General features: G+C 45.8%; 2 protein-coding genes across 5 annotated transcripts; one reads left to right on the top strand and one right to left on the bottom strand.

Moving 5' to 3' along the window:
- Positions 1-2,114: 2,114 nt before the first annotated feature.
- On the bottom strand, positions 2,115-11,194 carry WRAP53 (WD repeat containing antisense to TP53). Of its 2 annotated transcripts, none has more exons than XM_011358866.2 (11): positions 10,333-11,194; positions 9,788-10,192; positions 9,507-9,605; positions 9,136-9,247; positions 4,386-4,474; positions 4,082-4,172; positions 3,843-3,975; positions 3,069-3,277; positions 2,765-2,868; positions 2,484-2,618; positions 2,115-2,368 (listed from the first exon to the last, which is right to left on the bottom strand). In XM_011358866.2, exons 2-11 carry the CDS (start codon positions 10,189-10,191, stop codon positions 2,173-2,175), a joined length of 1,572 nt encoding a protein of 523 aa, XP_011357168.1. In that variant the 5' UTR covers position 10,192; positions 10,333-11,194; the 3' UTR covers positions 2,115-2,172. The 2 variants fall into 2 exon arrangements, with proteins under 2 accessions (XP_011357168.1, XP_023385659.1); XM_023529891.1 differs by having other exon boundaries at positions 2,160-2,368; positions 2,489-2,618.
- Positions 11,195-11,322: 128 nt separating this feature from the next.
- Positions 11,323-22,785, top strand: TP53 (tumor protein p53). Of its 3 annotated transcripts, none has more exons than XM_011358864.2 (11): positions 11,323-11,520; positions 18,467-18,568; positions 18,701-18,722; positions 18,812-19,042; positions 19,467-19,653; positions 19,735-19,847; positions 20,072-20,181; positions 20,528-20,664; positions 20,757-20,830; positions 21,211-21,317; positions 21,915-22,785. In XM_011358864.2, the coding sequence occupies exons 2-11, from the start codon at positions 18,495-18,497 to the stop codon at positions 21,994-21,996; spliced, it is 1,137 nt and encodes a 378-aa protein (XP_011357166.1). In that variant the 5' UTR covers positions 11,323-11,520; positions 18,467-18,494; the 3' UTR covers positions 21,997-22,785. The 3 variants fall into 3 exon arrangements, with proteins under 3 accessions (XP_011357166.1, XP_011357167.1, XP_023385660.1); XM_011358865.2 differs by having other exon boundaries at positions 11,381-11,520; positions 18,470-18,568; XM_023529892.1 differs by lacking the exon at positions 11,323-11,520 and having other exon boundaries at positions 18,644-18,722.
- Positions 22,786-24,978: the final 2,193 nt, after the last annotated feature.

Genomic DNA, 24,978 nt, shown 5'->3' with positions numbered 1-24,978 from the left:
GACCCCGCCAAGGCCTGGGGGGCGGGGCACCAACTCCTCCAAAGTCGCTCACCCCCTGGGGTGACTGCCTTAGCTGCCCCGGCTATTCTGCCCGACCTCCCGGGTGGCTGACGCCCCACCCGCCCCGCTCCTACGAGGACCCGCTTCTTGCTCTGCCGGTGTCCCACTCCGGAGCGCTCAGCCTGCAAGAGCCCTTCCAGGGGCGGTCTGCAGGCGCCCTACGACCCGGCCCAGGCTCCAGCACCACGGTGTTGGTGAACGGGCGTAAGTCGGGGACTGGGGGAGCTGGGGACTCGACAGGAATGGCATGGGGCGCCGGACGAGGGAGAGAAGAAGGGGGCACCGAGACGGAGCCCCAGCCCCGCCGGGATTGAGGGCAGCGGGCTAAGGGAGGAAACCAGTCCCAAACCCGGGAGGGGGAGTTAAAGGAGAGGCGGGGAGGGGGAAAGGATGGCGGAGGGAAAAACCGGAGCTGGAGCTTGAGGAGCGGGCAGCAGGATCCCGCAGCCCACGCCCCCACACCTCCCTCACCTCGCACACCTCCCACTGCCTCACCCTGCCGACCATCCTTGCTCCCTGGCGTGGTCTCTCATGGCCCCTTTGTCTCTGAGACTTGTCCCTGGCTTAGTTTCTGCTGGTCTCCCCTTCTGCCCTCGCATCGCGGAGCGCTCATAATCTTCCTCTCTCGGATCCAGAAAGGATCTCGCCCTTTCCATCCCAGGATCCCAGCCCGTTTCGCACTCGCTGCCTTAGAGTCCCCCCCACACACCCCCCCCAAAACAACAACAACACTGCTCCAGGGAGCTCTGGAGAGAATAACCTTGAAGGCTTCACACTTTACCAAGTGAGCTGACTTGATTGTTACGACTATCTGTGTGAGGTGGGAGGGGCGGGGCTAAAGTATCCCCATTGTAGTGATGAAGAAACTGAGGCTCAGCGAGGCCCCAGAACTTGCCCAAGGTCATACAGCATGTCGAGGATAAAGCCAGGAACTAAACTCGGGTTGCTGAACTCCCACTCCTGGGGTCTCTTTTCACAGCTTCCTGTACACTTTACTGCTATCTGGGAGCTGGGTGAAAAGCGAGATCAAGGGGGTAAACTTGGGCCCTTCTTGGATGGTTGTAGGGAGAAATGGGGCTGAGAGAAGAAAGGGAGTACCTACAACCCAATACCCACATTCAGCTGGAAGAGCTGTTTCCAATTATCCTAGGGGAAGGGAGAGGGGTTTGCCTTTTTGGGTGTAAGAACCCTAGCTTTCAGCACCCCTGGGCAGCGACATTCCTCTCCGATTGAGCTGCCACAGGCCTTCAGTCTCTTCCCTTTGATTATGAGGTCCAAAATCAAATCCCTTGCTGACAGTATCTATTCAGAGGCCCCCTCCACCCCCACCCTTAGTGTTTGGCAAGGTATGTTTGTGGGAGGAGTCTCTGCTTGAAATAACATCCCCCCTCCACCCCAAAAGACAGAAGATATATGGAGAAATAAAACCAGTGACAGCTGCTGAATGAGACTCTCGCCCTTGTCCAGCATCTAACGGGGAATACAGAATTGAGTCTGTTTTTCAGCACCTTTACTCTTTCATGTGTCCTTGACTCTAGCTACTCAGTCACCAGCCTCCTGGGGGAGTCCAGGAAAGGGGAAGCGGGTGCTCCTGCTTCCCTTCCCCCAGAGCTGAGTAATGGTCCCTCTGCTGCTGGATGATGGTAAACAGTGTTGAGCGCAAGTGAGCGGGTGTCTTGTCTGTCACTGTCTGCACAGTCTCACACGGTCACACCCAACAGTCTGACACACAGCTCCTGCCACTCTTGCTCAGCCAGGGCTCACTTTGACCCCTGCCACCCCAACCTTGGGAGTGAGATTTCAAACAGGCTCTCCCCTTCAGTTTACCAAGTTGCCTGGCAACCAACCAGTCAATGGCATGAAGCCCCACCCCCCACGCACTTGACTTCACACCAAGCTCAGCAGTCCCATTGGCTCCAGCCTAGTCCCACCTCTATCCTGGTTCCAGAAACAATATGCCAGTCCCAACTGCTGCTGGACAAGGGAGCCCACAAGTACCCCTCCTGGCCCCCATCTCCATCATTTGCCTCTCCAAACAGACACAAAGATGCTAGTACATATAAAAACCTTTTTATATAAACTCATCCCCACCTCCTTCTGTCCCCTCTCACCCTAATGAGCATCAGGGTTACTGGTGTCTGGGCTCCCCCCACACCACCAGAGCTGAAGCTGACACTCAAGGTGGGTGTGGCGCATGGAGAGCAGGGGAAGGTCCACACCCTGCTCCTCTTCGTCCCCACTCTCCGTGGGCTCCGGAAACACACGCTGACCAGAGGCAGTGGCCAGCAGAGGCAGGCTAGGGTGCAGGCTGGAAGGAGAGACCAGCAGGGTCTATCAGTACCCTGAGAGAGGATGCTTGCTCCCTCAGCAATTCACCTTCCTCCCCAACCCAAGCCCCAAGATCTGTAGCATTAACTGATGACCTCACTCCATTGGTGCAGTCCTTCTGGGGCAGAAAACTCAGCACTGGCTCCGGCTTCCCCTCATGCCCAGCTCTGCTGGTGTCCCACACAGAGACGGCCCCACTAGTGCTGCCGCTCACTAGAAACTGCCCAGTCCTGGGGGAAGAGAGCAGAGGTTTGCTGGCATTAAGTCACCATTATAAGGCAAGAACCCCTCACAACCAGGGGCTAGGATCTGGGCTATAGGTGGGCACCCCTGTGGGAATTGGGGCCCTGGGCAGGAAGGACCCATGGTCACTCACGGATCCAGATCAAAGTAGATGCGCTGATTGGTGGTCACTTCCCGACTCAGGGACCACAATAGATGACCAGGCTGCCGGAGATCCCAGCACAGAAGCTCAGCATCCTGAAGACACAGAAAAGGAGCCTGGAGTCCACTCTTCATCACTACCGCCCCTCCCCACAAGACATCCCTGCTTCTCTCAAGGTTTATAGGCATTCCTTTAGATTGAGTTGGTTTTTCCCCCATGTCTAAACCCAAAACGTATCTGACTACATTCCCACTCCTGCATACTGCCCTTTGGGATCTCAGGACATGACCCCTACCTTGCGGGCTCCTGAGAAGAAGCGGTTGCCATCGGGGTGAAAGCAGAGATGGGTGATGCCCCCTTGGTGCCCTCCCAGCAAGGCGAGAGGAGAGCCATCATCCCAGGCATACAGACCCAGAGAGCGGCTGTAGGAGCCACAGGCATAGAGGGGCTGAGCTGGGCTGAAGGCTATGCAGGAGATGATGCCACTCTGACCCTGCTTTTTTGCTAAAAAGGGAAGGAACAAAGTGGTGGAGGGGCAACGGCACCTAACATTAATTAGTCTAATCAGAGGTGCAATTCTATCTTCTGTTCCAGAGCCCATGTGTCGGGACTCATGTGTCACATCCCATTTGTCACAAACAGGATGGAGACCTCTGATACTCCCCAGATCCTTCTATCTTCCCAAAGGACCTAAATGCCCAAGACCTACTTCTTTCCTCTCAAATCTGTTTTTCCTGGAAGAGATAGAAAGCTGAAGGCTTATAGGAAAATGGAATCAGCTTCATCTCCAATTTCCTAGAGATACTAAGATTTTGGAGACCAAAAGGTATATAGCCGAAAGACCTGGGCTCAGGAGTGAACCAGCTCTTCAATCAGCAGGTTGACCTTGGAAAAGTTGCATCCCCTACCTGAGTCTGTTTTCTCTTCTGCCCACTGGGCACTGCCTACCGCTCAGTGCTGTACAGAGGAGGATGTGATCTCTGACATGTGGCCCCTTGGCTCACACAAGGCCATCTGCACGTGGAAGTAACCTCATCTTTCCTCCTCCTTTGGAGGCACAGATGCTTACCAAATGTAGCTCGGACCTCACAGTCACGGCCGGGCCTGGCTGTGGAGAAGACACGCACAGTTCGGTTGAAGCCACAGAAAAGCTGGGAGCCATCCGGGGAGAAGCAAAGCGAGTGGGCTGCCGTCAGCTCATCCTAGGGGAAAGAAAGAGCTAAAAAGAGGACTAGCAAAGCCTCAGCCATCCTCAAGGAAGGAAAGCTGGGCCAGGACGAGCCCTGGGGCTGGGCAGAAGGTCCCTACCAGGTGGTTGTAGGCGCGAAAGGAAGCCTGGAGCTCTCCAGTGAATGCGTCCCAGATGTGAATGGGGTTCTCCCGGCTGCTGCTGGCCACGCTGAGAGAAACATGAACACTGAGGGCCCAGTGCTGTCAAAGGAAGGGGAGGAAGCCAACTAACCAGCCCTCTCAGCTCGCATCTGAAGGGCGCACCACGTTTTCCTCCCAAGACCCCTGGGAAGCCCTTGATTCTCTCAGTAGAGGGTCCCCTTGAAACTGTTATGGCGGGGGCAGGAGGGGGTGGGTAAGGGAGGCCAAGGACATTACTTACTAGGAGGTCTCTGGCTGGGTCGAAGACATCAGAGAATACCAGCAGTAATCATAGATGGTGTCACCTTCAACCATCCGAAGGACAGGGACCTGGACAGAGATTTGGGAATGCCTGGGTCATTGGTAGGGGAAGGAGGCAGACTCAGGCCTCCAGCAGTTCTATGGCAGAGGGAGACTGTCTGTTGGCATTTAACCCAGGCAGGAGAAGGCAGATGGGATTAATATGAAGAATAGAATCTTGATCTCAATATTCAAGGGTCAATGTAGACTCTAATGTCAGATTTGGGCCACCAAAAGCCATACAGATTTATCCTTTGGCTTTTTAAACACTTAGAAAGGAAAAAACAAAGAACCAACCAATGATATGCATATTTACTGAGCACCTACTAGGTACCATTTGAGTTTTTAAAGAAATTATTAAACAGTTCAAACATGCAAGGAAGTATTAAAAACAAAAAACGAAAACCTACCCTGTAACTCCACCCAGCTTAAGAAATGAAATATTATACAAAACAGTTAAAACCTCTTCCCATTGAAACATTCCTTCAGAGATAAACACTCTCCTGAATTTATCATTCTCACATATTTCTTTAGGAATAGTCATAGAGATGAAAAAAAAATGTACAACCTTTTCCTGCATGCCTTTAAACCTATTAATGGTATCACACTGTATGCATCTCTTTATAATTGTTGAGATTTAACCATGGTGACGCATTTAGCTCTTATTCATGCATTTTCACTATTATACAGTACTCCACTCACCTATCTTTCTGTACTGATAGTCATTGATGTTTTTCCACTTTTTTGGCGAGTGTGCTTTTTAACATTCTGATACACATGTGGGAGGGTTTCTCTGCAGTTTCTGCTAAAGAGGGAAGTTACTGGGCTCCTGGGTATGCACTTTGCCAACTCTGCTAAATAATGCCATGTTTTTTTCCAGCGCTCATTCGATGCACTCTCATACCAACAGCATGATAGTCCCTGTTGCTCTGCATCCCATTGGTACTGCCAAAAATGTTCTCAATTTTTGAAGTCTGTGAAATGGTATCTCACTATGATGTAAATTTGCATTTCCTTCATTTCTACTGAGGTTAGACATTTATCTATGTTTATTAGCAATTTAAGTACAACTTTTTGTAATTTTTGTCTGTTTTTCTACTAGATTGTCTTTTTCTTACTGATTTAAGGAAATCTTTAAATCAGCTGCATACCAGTCCTTTGTTAGTTATTTGCTGGCCCTCAGGATGATGTCATCCAGCCATGAATTCAGTTTACACTTCTCTACTCTAAACCCATATATCCAACTGCCTAGTAGAAAGCTCCACTTGGATATCCTGCAGGTAACTCAAATTCAAGTTGTCCATAAGGAACCGCAACTGCCACCTTTAAGTCTGCTGTTCTTCCTGAGCTCCACAGTCAATTTTCAAGCCTGAAATCTGAGCACCTGCTTTCAACTACTACTGTTCTTCACTCCCTTTCTACTCCCGGCCTAATCCAGTACCAAATCTTGCCAATTCCACCTCCTAGGTTTCTCCTGAACCTGTCCACACCCCTTCATTCCATAGGAAGCCACTGCCTTCTTGCTAGCATTTCTGCAATGCTCTACATGCTCTCTGAGACTCCCTGCACTCCCACACTCCACCCTGTCCATCCATTATTCACACTACAGCCACATCAAGGACCTATAGAGACCCTGTTAAATTGAAATTCTGTGCAGTGTCACTTTCTTAAAATGTTTCAACGACTCCATATAACCCTCAGTATAAAACCCAATCTCCTTAACAAAACTTTCCTTTACCAGGCATCAACCTCCTATCCACCTCTCATGGCTCATATCTCTGTATTCACTCCTTTAAAATCTCTACATCCTCCCATTTTGGCTCTCAGTTCTCGGAAGGTACCAACTCACCATACTCTCAACCTGCAAGTTTTCACACTTACTAGTGTTCAAGTTCAGAATATTCTTCTTTCACTTCCCCCCAACAACTTCTCCTGGTTGAATCCTAATTATCTTTCAGGTCTTTTAGATGCTTCTTCCACTGAGAAGCCTTCCCTAACCCCCTAAGCTGAGCAAGGTGCTCTGCTCCATGTTCCTATAGCCCTTTGTGCTCCTCGCTCTGCATCATACGTATCTGAGAAGGCAGGAACCATGTCTGTCTTGCTCATCACTGTTTCCCAACACCTAGTATTTTAATGAGCAAATATTGACAGGAGACTATTCCAGCAATATAAAGACCAAAATCATAGGACCCTGAATTAAAGTAGAGGTTATGAAGTAGAGAAAAGTAGGCAGATTAGAAAGATTAAGTAGACTTGATGGGATTTTGTAATTAATTGGATGTGGGGGGTTAGGGAAAAGGAAGAATAAAGGATGAGACCCTGACTTTTGGTTTGAATACCTGGGGTGACAAAGATGGTAGAAAAACTTGAGGTTCACAGGAGGGCTATGACGTGCCAATGTCCTTGGTGAGCAGGAGAATCAGAAAGCATAAGCCTCAAAGAAAAAGTTTTTACAAAGAGAAAGAACAATTGTCTGGACATAGAATTTGGGAATGAGGACCACTACCCTGAGATATATAGGGCACAGAGGATGCACAGTCTACCCTGAAAAGAACTAGAAGGAAGTAAAGGCCTCAGGCAAGAGCCACAAGGGAGGAAGATTACTCAGGGATGAGGCTGTACAGTTAGGAATAGTAGTTCCAGAAATGGTAGAGAAAGGAGAAGAGTTATTGGGAAACTATGTTGGGAACAAGCAGCACACAGGCATACGGAAATAACCAAAAAATGTCCTCCCCTAATTTCTCCATCTATATATTTTATCCATTTCCAAATATTAAATTTTAAAAATGAAAATACCTAATGCGTGAGGTTAGGCTAGAACTGGTATACTCACAATGCTAACAGCACTCTAAAAAAACTTTGATAACAAATTGACGATCCATCTTTCACAAGATACACACAAATGTTGATATTGTCTGACATACAGTATTTTTTACTCATATAATTTCTCTTATGAAAAGAATCTCCATCAAAACGCATTAAGATATTCACTGAATAATTTATATATAAAAATCCTGGAAACAACCCAAATGTCCAAAAACAGGGAAATAGGTAAGAAAATTACCTATCATAGGCAATAAGTGCAATATCACATACTATTAAACATGATAACTATGAAAACTGAAGCATCATGAAAAACATTTACAATATTATTATTAAAAAGAAAAAAAGCAGTTTACAAAAACACCTACTATAGGATTACAGCCATATAAAAAGCTTCAGTTTTTGAACAGAGCTTGGAAAGAATGTAGAAAATTCAAAGGTCTAAATTTTGTGGAGTGGGTAATGATGACTTTTTCCCTTTTTAACATTCCCATTTCTCTTACATGACTTTATGCAATAAATTCTCATATTTCCAGAGTCTCATCTAATCACCTCTGTTCTTGAACTCTTTCAGGATGGCTGTACCATGCCCACCTGGCCCTGAGATACCACCTCCATATGCTGGAACGCTCAGGGCTCTGCTTGAGCCTTCTTCTCCATTTACATTCTCCCAAGACTGAATCTGAATCTGTTCTCAAGCCACAAGATACCATCTACAAGCTCTCTCACTTCTCAAAGTATGTCCCCAGCTTCAATTTCTCCCTTCAGTTTTACATTTCATATTTAATGTACTTAAAAACGCTCAACTCGTCCCAGTATCTTTTTATCTGTTTCCTCCTCTGAGTCATACCACTATCCACCCAGCTACAAAAACTTGGACATCACCCTCGATTTGCTTCCTTCCCTGCACCTCTATATCCAATTGACCTCCAAGTCCTATCAAATAATACTTCAAATCCATCCACATCTCTCCATCTCTCCTAACATCACCCTAGACCAAGCCACTATCATTTTTTACCTGAACTATGAAAAATACATCCCAATGAGTCTCCCTGATTTCACTGTTGCCCACTGTCTAAACTTCAGCCATCATTTAACTCTTCTATTTTAAAACTCCCCCATGACTTCTCAAATAAATTCCAAATGCCCTACTCACAAGATCTAACACAGTGTGGCTACTAACCACCTCTCCATCCTTAGCACTTTCCCCCTTACTGCCCACAGCCCAGGTACACTGGCCTTCTCTCTGTTCCTTGAAGACTGGAAGCTCTTTCCCAGCTCTGGGTCATTGTCTCTTCCTGAAATTCTCTTTCTACACCTCTTCAGATGATAGATCTCATAATCCTTCAGGTCTTAGCTCAAATGTCTCCTTTTCAGAGATCTCCTCCCTTGCCGTTTTATCTAAGTGGAATCCTCTAGTAAGTCTCTCCTCATTCTGTTTATTTCCCTCATAGCATTTATCATAATCTGTAATAAACTTGATTATTTATTGGTTTACCTATTTGTTGTCTATCTGCCAAACAAGAAAGCAAACCTACTTATCTGTCTTATTTACCACTTTATCCCAGCACCAAATACAGTATCAGACATATTAGCAGTCATTCAATAAACATCTGTAAGTCAATTAAGTACCGCCATGAGAAATCTGCTACTCTTTTATGGAAAACACATATTCCTGACTAATGAAGGGACAAACATCTCCTCGAATGACTTCAGAATTCAGGGTGGAAAATAGTACCTATAGAAATTCGTGGTGAAGAAATGTTCTGTTTGTGAACAGGAAACACGTGGACTGTACTTTTTCCATCTACAAGAAAGACTTAAATGTGTAGTGTCCAATAAAGGGCTGAAACAGCCCTTCCCCTTACCATTTCTGCATATTCCAGCTGCTCTCCCTCGTTGTACAGCTCTGGAGGCAGGTTATAAATCCGTAGGATGTTATCAGCACTATTGGTCAAGATGCAGGAACCATCAGGGGCCCTAGGAGTAGGCAAGAGTTAGAAAGCTGGACTATGTTTTCCAAGTGTAGAGCTAGGGCTGAGCCTACTTTTGCAGTAGGTAAGCCCCCCGAAGACCTTAATGGAAATAGAAGAGACAATCATAGATGAAATTTAAACTCAGTCCAAAAGAGATTCTTAATCCCACTCCTACCTCTGGTGGAATATTTTCCCAGTTAATGTAGTGTTTTAAGGTGAAAATCTTGGTGTGGTTATCTCCTTACCCCATTTTCCTTACTTACCACTTACAGCCTTTCAAGAAGTTCTCAGGCTGGGTGCTAAACTCTGACCAGGAACCACTGAGAAACTGAGGTAGCTGGGAGAAGCTGTAGTTCCAAGTGCTGGAAGAAAAATGGGGTGGGGGGGTGGGGGGAGGACAACAAACCTGAATTTCCAAAGCAAAGAGGAAATAGGTCTGGAGAAGTGGGACTGAGGACTGGCAGATAAAATGTATCTCACACTTCCATACATCTCACCCTTCCAATTTCTTCAGATTCCTGAGTCTACTGCCAATATCACTTACGGGTATCCTTCATCCTCAGGAGTGGGTTCCTCAGATACACCTTCTATGGCTTCTTCAGACCCCAACTCTGGCCTATTCGTTTCTTCTGCAGGAAAGCTCACACTTTCAGAAAGTTCTTGCTCCTTGATTCCAGGGCTCCACTCACTAGGGGTGCCAAACCCTGTTTCCAGCGGAGTGGAGAGAGAAGCTAGGTCCCCCTCCCCTGGCTCCTGGGACACAGCTGAGCCAGCCATGGGATCTGGAGACATGTGGGGCAGATCATCCCCATCGGATGGCGGTGGCATCAGTTCAGGGTCCGTATTTTTATCCACTGGGGAAGCCTGAGAAGAGATACGGGCTAGAGCCGGGGCCTGGTCTGAAGGCGGGCAGTCTGAAGCTAACGGTGGCGTCTCCGGCGTCTTCATACTGCAGAAGAAACGCGGGAGACATTGGCCTCGGCCAGGCAGCCCTCTTCCCACAGGCTACTACCAGCTGGCTGACCTGCGGAGAAACCGAGACAGCTTCAAAGTCTATAAGGATCCGCGACGCAGGCTGAAGAAACCCACCTGTATCTTCCTTCTTCCGGGAGGGGGGAGACGACCCCCAAAAGGCGAAGCTAACCAGGACAATGTTGAAAGCACGCTGGCCCTTGGCCCGGTCGGTTGCTACGCGCCACTTGCTCTCGAGGGATTTCGGAACACTTTTCGATTGGACCTCCGCAGTTAGGATAAAATTTCGCGGGCGACGCACCGGAGGGGCGGGGCAGGGATGTATCATGTCACGGTTTATCGTTCCCATCAAGCTCTGGGACTCCTAGTGGCTGCTAGGAGTTGTAGTCTGAAAGCTTCTGCCTGGGCGAGAAGTGCCTGAGTTCCCGCGGTCGTTCTTAAAGCACCTACTTCCTCCCTCACCTGCAGAGGGCGCCAGCGCTATATTTGATTTTATAGGTTTTGAACCTCTTGCAACTCATTCGCCAAATTCTTGACTTCCGTCTCTTCATTCATTCAATAAACACTTATTATTGAGCTCTTACTTGCCAGCCAGTACCATAAGGCACTGGGAAACACAATTGAGTAAGACAGTGGACAAATGCTATGTTACTGTGTATTAAAGGCAAGGAATAAATTTTTTCAGATAGTGATAAGAGCTGTGAAGGAAATAAAACAAGATAGACTGATATAGAGTATTGGAGAAATACGTTAGATTGAGATATTAAGACTTTCCTAGAAGGTGACATTTTAACTGATGAGAAGACACTGTCCAGCTATCTGGGAGAGGAGTGTTCCAGGCGGAGAGAACGACAAATGCAAAGGCTTTCTTTCTCCGTTCCACCTTCGTATTTGACACAACGGCAGGAGTCTTCCAAAATGGTTTCCGCCAATTCCATCCTCGCGGCTCTGACTTGTCGAACTTCCAAATCCCAAAATGTCGGTAGCTACAGCACCAATACGGCGAGAAACCTGACTCTCTCCGCCCTCCTCTCCCATTCTCCAGTCCCACGGCCTCCGCCCTCTGGCGAATTGCTTGCCCTTACTTGTCATGGCCACTGTCCAGCTTTGTGCCAGAAGCTTCGCGGGGGTTGCTGGGATTGGGATTTTCCCCTCCCATGTGCTCCGACTGGCGCTAAAAGTTTTGAGCTCAAAAGTCTAGAACCACCATCCTGAGTGCAGGTGGCCGCTGGGCCCCGGGGTTCACCTGGAATCCGGCCTCGGAGCGTGCTTCCCAGGACAATAATACGCTCCCCTGAGGTTCGGGTAAGCTCTTGACTGAGCCCGATGAGTCCTCTCTGAGACAGGAGCCCTAGGCTCCATTTATTTTCAGCTAGGGAAAATAGTGGGGACTGGGGGTTGGGCATTGGGGACTGGGCGATTTAGTGTGTGTACGGGGGGGTGGAAGCTTGGCTGGCGGCACTAACAGAGGAATGCAATGTTGGGAGGCCTGAGTGTTTATAATGGCGATGTTAAGACTAGCTGAACTCAAAGCTGAAAACCTGGGCGAGGGCGTAGGACTTTGGGGAACTTTCAGCTGGCCTGAGGGTTTCTTCGCCACCCTTCTACCTCCATTCCGGCTGTGGAGAATCCTGAAATAAAAACGCACAGAACATCAGGGTCCGAGACTCGAATCTCGGAACTTTGGGAACTTATAGCTCTTGAAATTTTAGAGCTATGGTATTCTGGTGGATTCTTGGGCTCCATTCCGAAACGATTATTCCCGTAGATCTGAGAAGCCCACGCTGCTAAGGTCCCATAACTTTCGGACCTTTGTCCTTCCTGGAGCAATCTTTCCAACTGGCCTCCTGCTCCGCTAGATAGAGAAAATCCAATTAAATACTGTCAGTTGTGGAAGTGGGAAGTGCTAATTGAGAGGTTTGCCTGCGAAACCGGGGAGGATTGTCCTGGTCTGAGAGGCCCGGGAGCCCTGTTATTGTTTGGGTCTACATTTACATTTCTGCCACTTGTAGCATTTCCGGTTTCTTTCTTTGGAGCAACTCATATTCACCAGACGAGAGGGAAGTAGAAAGAGAAAAAGATTTTTAGGCTGGTGGCTATTGCTTGCCGAGGGAGGTCGATAATCCCCTCCTCTAATTTATTTTCTTCCTGGACTACTCAATTACGGCTTTCGGAAAGGAAGGGTATCTTTGTTTTGATGCGAACCTCAACCCCTCCCCCTCTTTGAATGGTGTGTTCCACCCAGGGCGACTGCGATCTAGGCGGAAGCTACCATTACGTCGGACAGGGTTTAAAAAAGTGCATCGGGAAAATCCTGAGTACTTTCGCAGATGGTACATTTGAGAATTAAATGATGAAACGGTGTAACGACGGATCATTTGTTTCTGGCGGAGAAACAACTAATCTTGTGTCTGGCTTTGGACTAAGCCATTCCAAATTCGGACGCAGACTGAACGTCGTGAAAGCGGAAGGGGCGGGCCTTGGGGAGAGGTGGCCCCGAGGTCCTAAGTGCAGCCCGCTAACCCTTACTTGTAGTCGCCTGTGGGAGGCGGCGGAACCCGTTCGCAGTCCAACTCCCAGACTTCACAGTCCTGCATCTTCATCCCAGAGGACGCGGTCATTTTATTCAGTCATTTACCATGCACCTGCTGAGAAACAGACACTGCGCAGTACCTATGTGTTTATCTTTTTTCTAAATTGAGGTTGCATTTACACCCACTGCAATTAGACGAATTTTAGCGGTTAACCACTCTGTAACGCCTTTCAAAGTACGGAACATTTTTATTGCCTCAGAAAAGTTTCTTGTGTCTCTTCTCAGTCTGTCTCCGGCGCCCACCTCTATTTTTGTCATCATGGGTTCGTTTTGCCTGTTGGGGAACTTCATGTAAATGGAATCTTACAGTCTGTGCTCCTTTGTATCAGGCTTTCCTGAAGCATGATGTTTGTTAAATTCGTGTTATTGCATGTATCGGTGGTGTATCAGTATTTTGCTCTTTTTTACTTAGTATGTTACGTTGGATGAATCAACCATCAATTGTTCATTCTTCTGATGGCCATTTGTTTCCTGGTTAGGGTTATTTTGAATAAAGCTGCTATTAACATTCTTGGCCAATTCTTTTTGTGGTAATGAGTTTTCATGTTTCTTGAGTGGATACTTAGGATTGAAATTGCTAGGTCAAGAAAGTAGAGAGTAGATCTCTATATTTTAACTATAAAAAAATTCTAATTTTCAAAGTGATCATATCATTAACTATGTTCAACAGTTTTCATGTGCTTATTGGCCATTCCTATGTCTTATGAAGTGGCTCTTCAAGTCTTTTCCCCCATTTAAAATTTTTTTTAATTGAGTTGTAGCGGTTTTTATGTTCCAGATACGGTTATCTTTTGTCTGATAAATGTGTTTTTCTCCTGACCTGTTGCTTGCCTAAAGGAACAGAAGATTCATCTTTTTTCTTTTAATTGTTTGCCGTGACCCATTTAGGAAATCTTAACCTTAAGATCATGAAGATAACTCTTGTACATTTTCTCATATATTTTCTTCTAGAATCTTTATAGTTTTTGGTTTTACCCTCAGGTCGATGAGCCATAATTAACTTAAAATATTTTTTTATGATACGAGAGTCAAGGTTCTGTTTTATTTTATATTTTCCTATATGGATATCCAATCGTTGTAGCTCCTTGTTAAAATAGCCTTCCTTTCCCACCGAAGTGCTTTTAATTGGAGTGCTTGGTCCATTTACATTTAATGTGATTATTGTGAGGTTTGAGTTTAAGTCTGCTATCTTAGTACTATTTTCTGTCTGTCTTCTTTGTCCTGCTCTTTACACATTTGAGGAAGAAATATCAATCATACACAAACTTTGAAAATATAAAGAGGAGGTAACATTGCCCAACTTGTTTGGAGAGACCGGCATAATCCTGATAGCAAAATCAAACAAGGACATTACAAGGAAATTTAAACCAATATTCCTGCTAGCATTTATGTGCGAAAATCTGACAAATTTTGGCAAATCAAATCTGCTAATATATAAAAATGATAAATAACATCCTGACTAAGTGGAGGCTATCCATGACTGCAGTGTTGATTTAACATTCAGAAATCAGTGTAAAAAATTAAAATCCTATGGTCATTTCAACAGATGTATAAAAAGCAGTTAACAATATGTAGCAGCTATTCATGATTTTTTAAAAAAGAAAAACTAGCCTCCCAGCAAAGTAGGAAAAGAAAACTTCCTCAGTCTGATGAAGGGCACCCCCAATCAAGTTACCATTAACAGTATACATCATAGTGGTAGGCTGAATGCTTTTCCTTTATAATCAGGAACTAGAAAAGGATTCGATTCTCACCACTTCAGCATTATACTGGAGGTCTTAACCAGGCAAGAAAAAGAAATAAAGATTAGAAAGGAAGAAATAAAACTTTATTCACGTATGACATGATTGTGTACACAAAAAAAATACTAATAGAAAATCCAATGAAAAACTATCAGAACTAGTAAGTGATTATAGCAAAGTCACGTGTTTTAAAAGCACCATACGTAAATCGTATTTTTGCATAATAGCAACCATTGAATCTGAGCTTGGAAAATGAATTTTAAAAACTGCCATTTACAATAACATCCAAAAACATGGCATATTCTGATAATTTAACAAAAATTGGACAAGCGCTCTATATTGAAAACTATAAAATATTGGTGAGAATTTAAGGAAGATTTAAATAATGGAGAGGGGTACCATATCCACTAGTTGAATCACTCAATGGTGTTAAGATGTTGATACCCCTCAAAATTATTTAATTCGATCCCAGTCAAAATCCTAGCAGGCATTAACCAATGTCACTATAAAATTAATTAGTTAATTAATTAATTAATTTTAAAGACGCTAGCAGGCTTTTTTGTAGAATTTCACAAGCTGATTCCAATATGAAAGAATAGTACAAAGTTGAAGGTCTTAAACTACCTGACTTAAAGATTACTGTAAAGCTGCAGTAGGATGACAGCCAATGAATAGAACAGAGTCTATTTGTGTCTTATTTTTGTCCACATTTTAATTGCACGAGTCATGTATGGATACCATCTTTTTTTTTCTGTTAATAAAGCTAAAACCCCCTTTGACTATATACCCCCAGTCCCATGAGCATGACTATCCCCTCCCTGAGACCATCACTATCATAGTTTTGTGAATTTTTATTCTTCTTGCTTGTCTTTCATACTTTTACATAAATATGTTTATAGGCAATATGTGGCTTTACACTTTTAATTTACATAAACTACTTCCATTACTGTGTTTTGCTTTTTTCCTTCAAATCACATTTTTCACCCAATCTGTTTCTAAGCTATATCAGGCTACACATATACAGATAAATTGATTTCCTTAAACTGCTGTAGTAAATTTGTCTTATGAGTAAGTATACCACATTTAATTTAGCCATTTTTCTCTACTGATGGGTAGTAATATTGTTTCTTATTGCCTAACATTAGAAATAACACTGACTTTAACATTTTTGTGCAAGAATCCTGCTGCCCCTGTGCAACTTTTTCTGGGGAGTCTACCCAGAAGTGGTTTAGCTGAGTTAGGTTTGTGTGTTTTCAGTTTTATGACATTGCCTTATTACTTTCCAGAATCAATTTTTTTCCCAATCGAATAGCTCTGGCCAGAAATTTTTTTTTTTACGCCAGATTCTGAATGAAGCCAGAGGGGTATAATTATTTAGAGCTGGGGTGTAGCCTCAGACTGCACAGGTTCCAATCCCTGGCCCTACCTCTTGGGAGCTTTCTGAGCCTGGGTAAGTGACTTAATTCCCATAACTTTAGTTCCCTCAGCTGGTGATAATACCTACTACCTTCCTGGCGTTTTGAGAGGATTAATGAGATAAGCCACTGAAAGCAGTGGGCCCTAATAGAGCCTATAAGCAGCAGCCATTGTTATGATATAGTTGTCTGACCTTCCCTTCCTTGGAGTCCCGACTGAGTTCATTGCCTTCCCAGTGGGACTTCCTGTATAAACATCCTGCCTCCCCAATCTTTTAGAAGGTCTGGTTCAGCTTTTGACAATTTATGGTATCCTGGCTCCCTGATGCTCATACCCATGGGAAGTATCTGCTCTGAAAAGTTTTCCGGAATAGTGATGACTGTGCCTGCTATTTTGAATGAAGCATTGAGACTGTAGTTGCTACCAAGGACTGAAAGAGGGAAGCCTCCTACGTGTCCATGGGACTGTCCCCCAGTTGGATTGACACCTTGGGCCCACCATCCCAGGACTGCCTCTCCTGGCATGTTAACAACAAAGTTCCCTAAAGGAGGTGAACCAGCATTAATGGGGCAATACACAAAAGCTCTACGCATTCACAATCACAAAGTTCTCACTCTAGAACAATAATATAGAAAAAATTAAATGGGACAGTCATACAAACCAAAACTTTTGTTAAGCTCTTACTATGTGCCAGGCACTTTTCTCAGCTCTTTACATTTCCTTTAATAAGTAAGGTCCTACTATTAGAGCAAAGGACACTAAGGCACACAAAGGTTTAAGAAACTCCCAGCTATTAAGTGGCGAGCCTGGGATGCTAGCCTGTCTGCCTCTAGAGCCCATGCTCTGCTACAGCTGCCTATGTTTCCCAGTCTCAGGTGCTTTGCACTAAAAACACAAAGATGAGTAAAACTCAGTTACTGTACGTGAGAAAGCCAAAAATTAGCCCCTCAAGATAGGTAAGGTCATGTAGCAAACTTGAATGACAATACATCAAACCCTAGGGCTTTTGACTTCTGAGCCCCCTCTCCATTCAATTGAGCCTCCTTCCATAAAAGTTTCAATTTTCTTTTTATCATCGATCTAGGGACACCATAATACTTCTCCCTCATCCCCTCGCCAAGGCAAATGTTTTTGGGATTGCTCCTTTTTTAATAAAGCTCATTCACTCACCTGTGTACTGTGGGCCTGGGCACTTAACCTCTTTTAAGACTGAGCTTCCTCTCCTGTAAAGTGTCAAGTGTGGTTATCTAGACAAATAAGGTAACCACTTAAAAAGGTTTTTGCAAACTAATTATATAAGGAAGAAAGCCCTCTATCAACATAAAGGTAGAGGTGAAGTTAAGGGAAACTAGAAAGAGCTCACCAGTGGCAACTGCTTGCTGGGGGCAGGGGGATATTTCTCAGCAAAACAGAAAGGAAGATATAATTTGCAGCATGTATGTTTCTTGGCAAAGCTGATTGACAAATGTGGCATAAAGAAAGATGATGAAGCCATTTGAAAGCTGGTCTGGGAGAAAGAGATGGTAGCAGCAGAAACTAGTGCAGGACCCTGGCCCAGACTGGGACCTCCCCACTTCTCTGTCACCCTTGCCGCTTTGACCGCTCATAACGTGCTCACAGCCTGGGCACAATTCACTTATTGCTAATACTATGATAAACAAGACAGAACTTTTTTGTCCTGAGGAAGTTTATATGCAACTAGAGGAAACATGAATAAGAAAAGGTATCAGACAGTGTAAGTACCGTGAGAATTAAAGCAGGTAACAGAGTTTGGCTGGCAGTCTTTGAGTGTTCTGGGAAAACATCCCTGAAGAGCTGTGACATTCAAGTTGAGGTCTCAGTGAGGAGCCTACCCTGCAGTGATGGCGAGAATGGCGTTCCCAGTTGAGTGGACTGGAGAGTGAAGAGGAGAGGAAGGCAGCCAGTGTACCTCAAGCATCAGGGAAGGGAAAAAGTGCTGGGAGATGAGATCAAAGAGGCAGGCAGGGGCCTGGTTGTGAGGTATTTGTAAACCGGGGTGAGGAGCTGACCCAAGGGAATGGGTGGGTGAAGGGTGACAGAAGATACAGTGATTCTTCAGGAAGCTTTAAGATAAAGTGGATCACGTGGAGAATGTGAGGGTCAAGAGAAGTATCTTCCCCCAGGTGGAGGGAATGGGCTGATAGTTAACTTCATCCTTGTTACTAGGAAGGAGGGCAGAAGTTAGGTACACTTCAAGAAGCCTTGTGGATTCAGTGGTGGGAAGGTTGGAAGTCCCGGTTATCTTTTTCTCAAGGAAGTGTGTGGAGAGTCTGGTGAGGGGTGAGGCAGGCAGCCTGGGTTGTAATAAAGTATTTGAAGAGAGAAGGTATAAAGGAGCAGTCTTACTCTTCAGGAAGTCAGGGGATTCTTGTGTCTCAACGCCTGATATGGTGTTGTCAAAGGGGGCCCTCCTCCCTCAAGGCTGGGTGACCTGGTTCTGAGTGTGTCTCATGCTGGGTCCTTGCTTCTCCCCCGACAGCAGCCACACTGCCTTCCAGGGAGCTGCAATGGATATACCTCAGTCAGAACTCAATATGGAGCCCCCTCTGAGTCAGGAGACATTTTCAGACTTGTGGAAACTGTGAGTAGAGGTCTCTTGGGAGGGGCAAGTTCACTGCCTAACCTGTAATAACCACTGTCCCACCCCATTTCCCAGCCCCTTAGGCCTATAGAAAGCAAAAACCAGTACTGACTTTCTGCTCTTGTCTTTTAGACTTCCTCAAAACAACGTTCTGGTAAGGACTCGGGGTGAGAAGGGAACAGGAGCTGCAGGGCCAAGTGGCTAGGAACTTGGCCCTCTGACTCTTGTCTATTCCATTCACAGCCCCCCGACATATCCCTGCCAGAGGATGAATTTTTGCTGCCCTCAGTCCTTGTGAACTGGCTGGATGAAGATCAAAATGAATCCCCCAGGGTCCCAGCAGCTGCCACCCCAGCACCAGCCACCTCCTGGCCCTTGTCATCCTTTGTCCCTTCCCAGAAGACCTACCCTGGCAGCTATGATTTTCGTTTAGGATTCCTGAATTCTGGGACAGCCAAGTCGGTAACCTGCACGGTCAGTGACCTTGAGTGGCTGGGTTCCATGTGACAGTTTGATGCCTCGCCATATCCCCCTGGGTTTTTCTTTTCAGAACACTGGAATTTTTCTCAGCTTCTTGTATGTCTACATCTTACCTATTTAGTCTGTTACCTTTGACCTCTGTCCCAAAGTTGAATTTTCCCCCTTGACTTTGGGCTTTGATCCTTCTCAGCATCTCATGGGGCCATGGAACTTTTCTTTTTCTTTTTTTTTTCTTTGCTCTTATTCATTCCTTAGCTTTTGTAAATAAACTTCTGGAATGTAGGTCCCCAACTCTGCCATCCTTAGCTACCCTCCCCACATGGTACATGGCTTCCAGTTGATGCTTAAGTAGTGTTTGTTCTTTTGACCCCCTGGATGCTTGTCCCCTGACCTTCCATTCATTCTTCTTTTCCTACAGTACTCTCCTACCCTCAACAAGCTGTTTTGCCAGCTAGCAAAGACCTGCCCTGTGCAGCTCTGGGTCAGCTCCCCACCCCCACTTGGCACCCGTGTCCGAGCCATGGCCATCTACAAGAAATCTGAGTACATGACAGAGGTGGTGAGGCGCTGCCCCCACCATGAACGCTGTTCTGACTATAGCGATGGTGAGTGGTTGGGGGCTGCAGATGAGACAGAGCTGGTGCCCAGGGTCCCCAGGTCCCTGATTCCTCCTTAATTGCTCTTAGGTCTGGCCCCTCCTCAGCATCTTATCCGGGTGGAAGGGAATTTGCGTGCCGAGTATTTGGATGACAAACACACTTTTCGACATAGTGTGGTGGTACCCTACGAGCCGCCTGAGGTATGGTTTGGCTGGGGTCTCTTGCGGGGAGGGGCCTGGAAGGGTTTTTCATTGGCCATCCAGGCGGGAGATAGGGGAGCTTTCTCCTGCTTCTTCTTTGGCCTTCCCACAACACTGAGGCGTGGAATGGTTATCCCCATTCCACAATTGAGTAAACAGCTTACAGAGACAACAGGCCTTCCCAGGGCTAGGTGGCCTCACCTTGGGCTGCTGTTCTCTCCCAGGTGGGTTCTGATTGTACCACTATCCACTACAACTTCATGTGTAATAGCTCCTGCATGGGAGGTATGAACCGGCGGCCCATCCTCACCATCATCACACTGGAAGACTCCAGGTAGGGACCCGCATACCACTCTTCACACTGGCACACTCCTCCCTAGTCTCTACCTGTCTCTGTCTCTTGGGCCCGGCCTCTCAACAAATTGCTCCCATACTACCAGCCCTCCTTTCCTCTCACTCCCATCCCCATATATAGAACCAGTGCTGCTCCTTCCCAGTTTTCTTTTCTCTAGCTTTGTGATCTTTCTTACTTGCGGCTTCTCCTCCAAATGACTGGAGCTGAAACTTAGGCTCCACATAGGATGAAGGTGGTTGAAAGTAAGTTGAGGCCTGGTTTGCAGGAGACCAGGGAGGTAGTGCCCACCTTTCTAACTGCCTCCTTCCTTCTCTTATCTGGGTAGTGGTAATCTGCTGGGACGGAACAGCTTTGAGGTACGTGTTTGTGCCTGTCCTGGGAGAGACCGGCGCACAGAGGAAGAGAATTTCCGCAAGAAGGGGGAACCTTGTCCCAAGAAGCCCCCTGGGAGCACTAAGCGAGGTAAACATGCAAAACGTGAAAGTGGAAGAGGCAGAGAGGGTGCAGTTCTACCCCGAATTCACTCTTCTCACCTTTCCTTACCTCTTTCCCAGCACTGCCCACCGATACCACCAGCTCCTCTCCCTCACCAAAGATGCCACTGGATGAAGAATATTTTACTCTTCAGGTACCAAGTCTAGGAGAGACTAATATACAATCTCTTGCCCCTACTCAGTGGGATTGGATAAGGGAATAAAAGATAGAAGTGTAGCAAATGTGAGGTTTGGCCCAGGTTCCCTATCCGTCCTTTCCTCTGGTGATGGAGACTTGTTAAGTTTCAAGTCTAGCACTCAAAATGCTATTTCTTCCTGACTTCTTTCCCTGCATTTAGGACATTTGCCATCAGAGGGCAGTAGTGCCTAGAGACAGTAGCTCCTGGTTGTGCCTGACTTCTGCATGCCAGTTTGTACCATACCTACATTTTAAAAGAAAATTGTTAAATAGAGCATGAAAATGTTTCCATGACTTTATCTAATACTTCTGTATCCCCCTCCTCCCTTGCCATAGATCCGTGGACGTAAAAACTTCGAGATATTACGAGAACTGAAAGAGGCCTTAGAGCTGAAGGATGCTCAGGCTGGAAAGGAGCCCAGGGGAAGCAGGGCTCACTCCAGGTAAGTGTCCCCTCCTAGCCCTACTCCCCTACCTTCCTATGTTGGAAAGCCTGGGATTCCATTCTAATTCTGCCTTCAAGGTAAAAGGCAACTGATCCCCTCCCATTGGGTCCTGGTCTTGCCCAAACATTCTTTAGTCTTCCTCCAGTTGTATCATGTAACTGCTTCAGCGGGTGTCCACAAACCCCTCAAGCCCAGATAGGAGCATGGATATTTGTCACTTCCAGCAACCTCTAGCTTAGAGCTGGGGGGTCTCAAACAGCGGCCTGAAAACTGTATAAGTATTGGACAGAGCCGGGGTTTGAGGGCAGATCCTCAGCCCTGCTGAGTACTAGCAAGTCCTTTGTGGCCTTGTTATTCCCCTTCGCAAGCTCAGTTTCCTCTTTTGTCAAATAGCGTAAGGAAAGAGTAAGAGATTAATTAATACACATAAGTACCCAAGGTGTTCTGTAAACATGTATGCAGTTGATGACCATTTTAACTTAAATTCCCCTTGCTCCAACTTTAGACCTTTCAAAGCCTAGATCTAGGAAGAGGACGCCTGAGCCTCTTAATCAGATGATGTTATCTCCCCTTCCCCTTCTTTCTCCCCCACAGCCACCTGAAGTCTAAGAAGGGGCAGTCTACCTCCTGCCATAAAAAACTCATGTTCAAGAGAGAGGGGCCTGACTCAGATTGACGTGCTCTGCTTCCTATTCTCCATTAACACCCCACCCTCATCCCCCTTCCCTGGCATTTTTGAGAGCTTAGTTGCTTAAACTTCTGTCTGCTTGGTACAGATGTGCCTCAGAAACACTCTAGAATTCCGTTTGCCTTGGCTCTGCTAAAGAAGTTGGCCTGCACTGGTGGTTTTTGAGGGAGGTAGGGGAAGCTGGGATGTTTCAAGCTTATTTAGCTTTTAGGGTTTTTACTGTGAAGATGGTAAAAGTATGTAAGGATTAGGTTTTAAATCAGCCATACATTGGGTTACAGGCTAGCCAGGGAAGCTATTACAAGTTGTTGAATTTCTCCTAACTTCATAGTCCATATCGATAAAATGCTAATTATACCTACCTCACGGGGTTTATTGTGAGGTTAATGAAATAATGTATGTCTGGAACTAGGCACCCTCAGAGATGCTTGTTCCCTGTCCCTGTTGGTGTGGATGGATTGATGCTTTCTGTAACTGGGCAACTGGCTAAGAGGAGGGAATTTCCAAATCCTTTCTCTGCTAGCCTGGCTAAATCCTAACTTCTTGGTGAACCCTAGCCCATAAGAATTTCACCTCATCCCACACCCTGCAGGATTCCATCCCTGGTGTAGGATCTGTATCTACCAAGATCTCTTACTTCCCCCAGATGCTCAGGGTCAATTTCTTTTGCACTCTGCAAAGCACATCTGTATTTTTCACCCGCACCCTTTCCCTCCCCTTTTTATACCACATTTTTGTATTTTCTTATTTTACAATAAAGTTTTGCTACAACCTGTGTATCTGAGGGGTATATGCCAGTACAGGCTGCCTGGGGTCTGCAATGCAGGAGTGAATTAAGGAGGTGACATTGGGAGACAGCCACCTGAGTCTCCAGGGAATGTGGGCTAGGGCCCAATACCCGGGTTCCGGGAGAGAACAAAAGCTGGAGACTGGGTCAGCCTGCAGGCTGCATGATAAAAAGGGAGGGGGTTACTCCATTCATAACTCAGGAACCAACTGCCCCTCCTCCCCTCCTGCCAGGGCTGGCACAAGATTCTCTTGCCCCTGCTTCTAGGATTCAGCTACTGCCTCCTTGTCAGCTTCTCACCAAGGATTATGGGATTTAAATGTCTGATTTAGCAAGCCTGAGCCTCTGAGGTAGCCATCTGCTCCACAGGAAAGGAGCTGGATACCTGGGTTCCCAAGGGGAAAGAGGGTGGGTGCTATTGGATGATGAGAGAGCATGGGGAGGTCTGCCAGCAGAGGTCCTCAAGAAGTGGGGGCAGCTAAGGTAAGGGCTGGGGTGTGGGGCTGGGGCCTTCCCAGCATCCCCTCATCCTGGGCCTAATGCCAGGCACTTGAATGAATTGAAGCTTTAAACTCTGCCAGGAAAATCTTTCAAAGGGCTTCTCGGGGTAGGGAGGAGAGGTTGGGGAGCTCAGCACCAGCCCCCTTCATCTTGTTCTTCAGTACTGTCAGCTCCCAGGGAGGGGGGCTGATGGCAAGCTCTCCCCATCACCCACTGCTGCCTTAGCCAATGCTTAGGGGGTGGCTAGAAAGTGGGGACATGTCTTGTCCTGCCTCCTCCCTGGGGGTGGAGGGAGAAGTACTAAGGACCGGAGGGTTTTCTGGGCCATGGTCCTCAGCCTACCAACCAGGCTTAAGATGCCAGTGGGAATACTGTGGCTTACCCTAAGGATCCCAGATGGCTATGAAGCCAACAGCCTCCGTGGCCTCAAAACCACTTTTTTTCTTTGTTGCTGAGAAATGCCAAATGCTCCCCAGGAAACCCAGAACTACCTCTTTCACAGACCTTTAACTTTACCATCTTTACCCACCCACCAGGCCCTTGGCAAACCAAATTTCTTGTAATTCATTCTCTCTCACTCCTGCAGATAGTCACCTTGAAGCTTATTTTCTTCTGACCAGCATTCAGCACCCCCTACTCACATTGCCCTAGATTGTCTGCTTCGTTTCTGCTGTACTCCAGAAAGCAGATCCGTTCTGGCTCTGCTGATTCCTTCTTTGTGAGTTAATAGATTACTGGACTGAGAATTATGAGACCTGAGTTTTCAGGCCAGCTCTGCTGTGAGCTATATGACATTTAATGAGTCCCTAAATTCTCTGATCCTACCTGCTTGCTTCCTTCCCTCTGGTGTGTTCATCTACTCATGTATTTGTATTCACTGGTGCCTTACTCTGTGCCCACCACTGTTTAAGCCCTGGGGACCCATGGCAGACAGACATATCCCTTGCCCTCAAACTGAAAGAGCTCAAGGCCTGCCCCCATCAAGGTATGGGAAATTTTAGAAAACTTATCTCCCTGATTTCAGGAACAGAGGGTCCCCAAATCTATGAAACCCAGCAAAAAATGTTCAGAGGAAAATGTATAGACAAATGATTTCATAATTAAAAAAAAAAGAAAAGAAACTTAGCACGCATCCTAAAAATTAAAGATAAATTATTGAAACAAAGCAAATTTGGTTGAAAGAATAAATCTAAAAGCAAGGGCTTTAAAAATATATTTTTTAAGATACATTTTGAAATGAAAACTCCAAGTACGTGATAGAAAAAAAAAAAAAGCAAGGACTGAATGTTACTTAAATTATCCCAAGCCATAGGAAAAGAATGAAAATTCCAATATGTGTAGAATAATTGTGGTTTCATTAATATTAAAACCTGATAAGGTACTAAGCAACTAGAAGCCAAATTATATAGATGAGATATCTCAAAATAGTACCAGAATACATTGATGAGTCACGAATATTAACACTAGGGTTTATTTCAGAATCAAAAAGTTAGCTTAATAAAGAATCTATCAACAAAATTCATTACATTAAGGAAGAAAAATATATCAACAGATGCTGAAATGAATTTCATTAAATGTCAGCAGCCATTCTTTTAAAGAAAATTAAAACAGTAATATAATACCAATAAGTAACCTAATGGTTAAACATTAAGATAATTTTGATTAGAATCAAGAACTAGTCT

Source organism: Pteropus vampyrus, unplaced genomic scaffold, assembly GCF_000151845.1.
Source record: "Pteropus vampyrus isolate Shadow unplaced genomic scaffold, Pvam_2.0 Scaffold44, whole genome shotgun sequence".
NCBI classification, from domain to species: domain Eukaryota; kingdom Metazoa; phylum Chordata; class Mammalia; order Chiroptera; family Pteropodidae; genus Pteropus; species Pteropus vampyrus.
The sequence above is the reverse complement of the archived record's forward strand: the minus strand, read 5'-3'. Positions and strand labels throughout refer to the sequence as shown.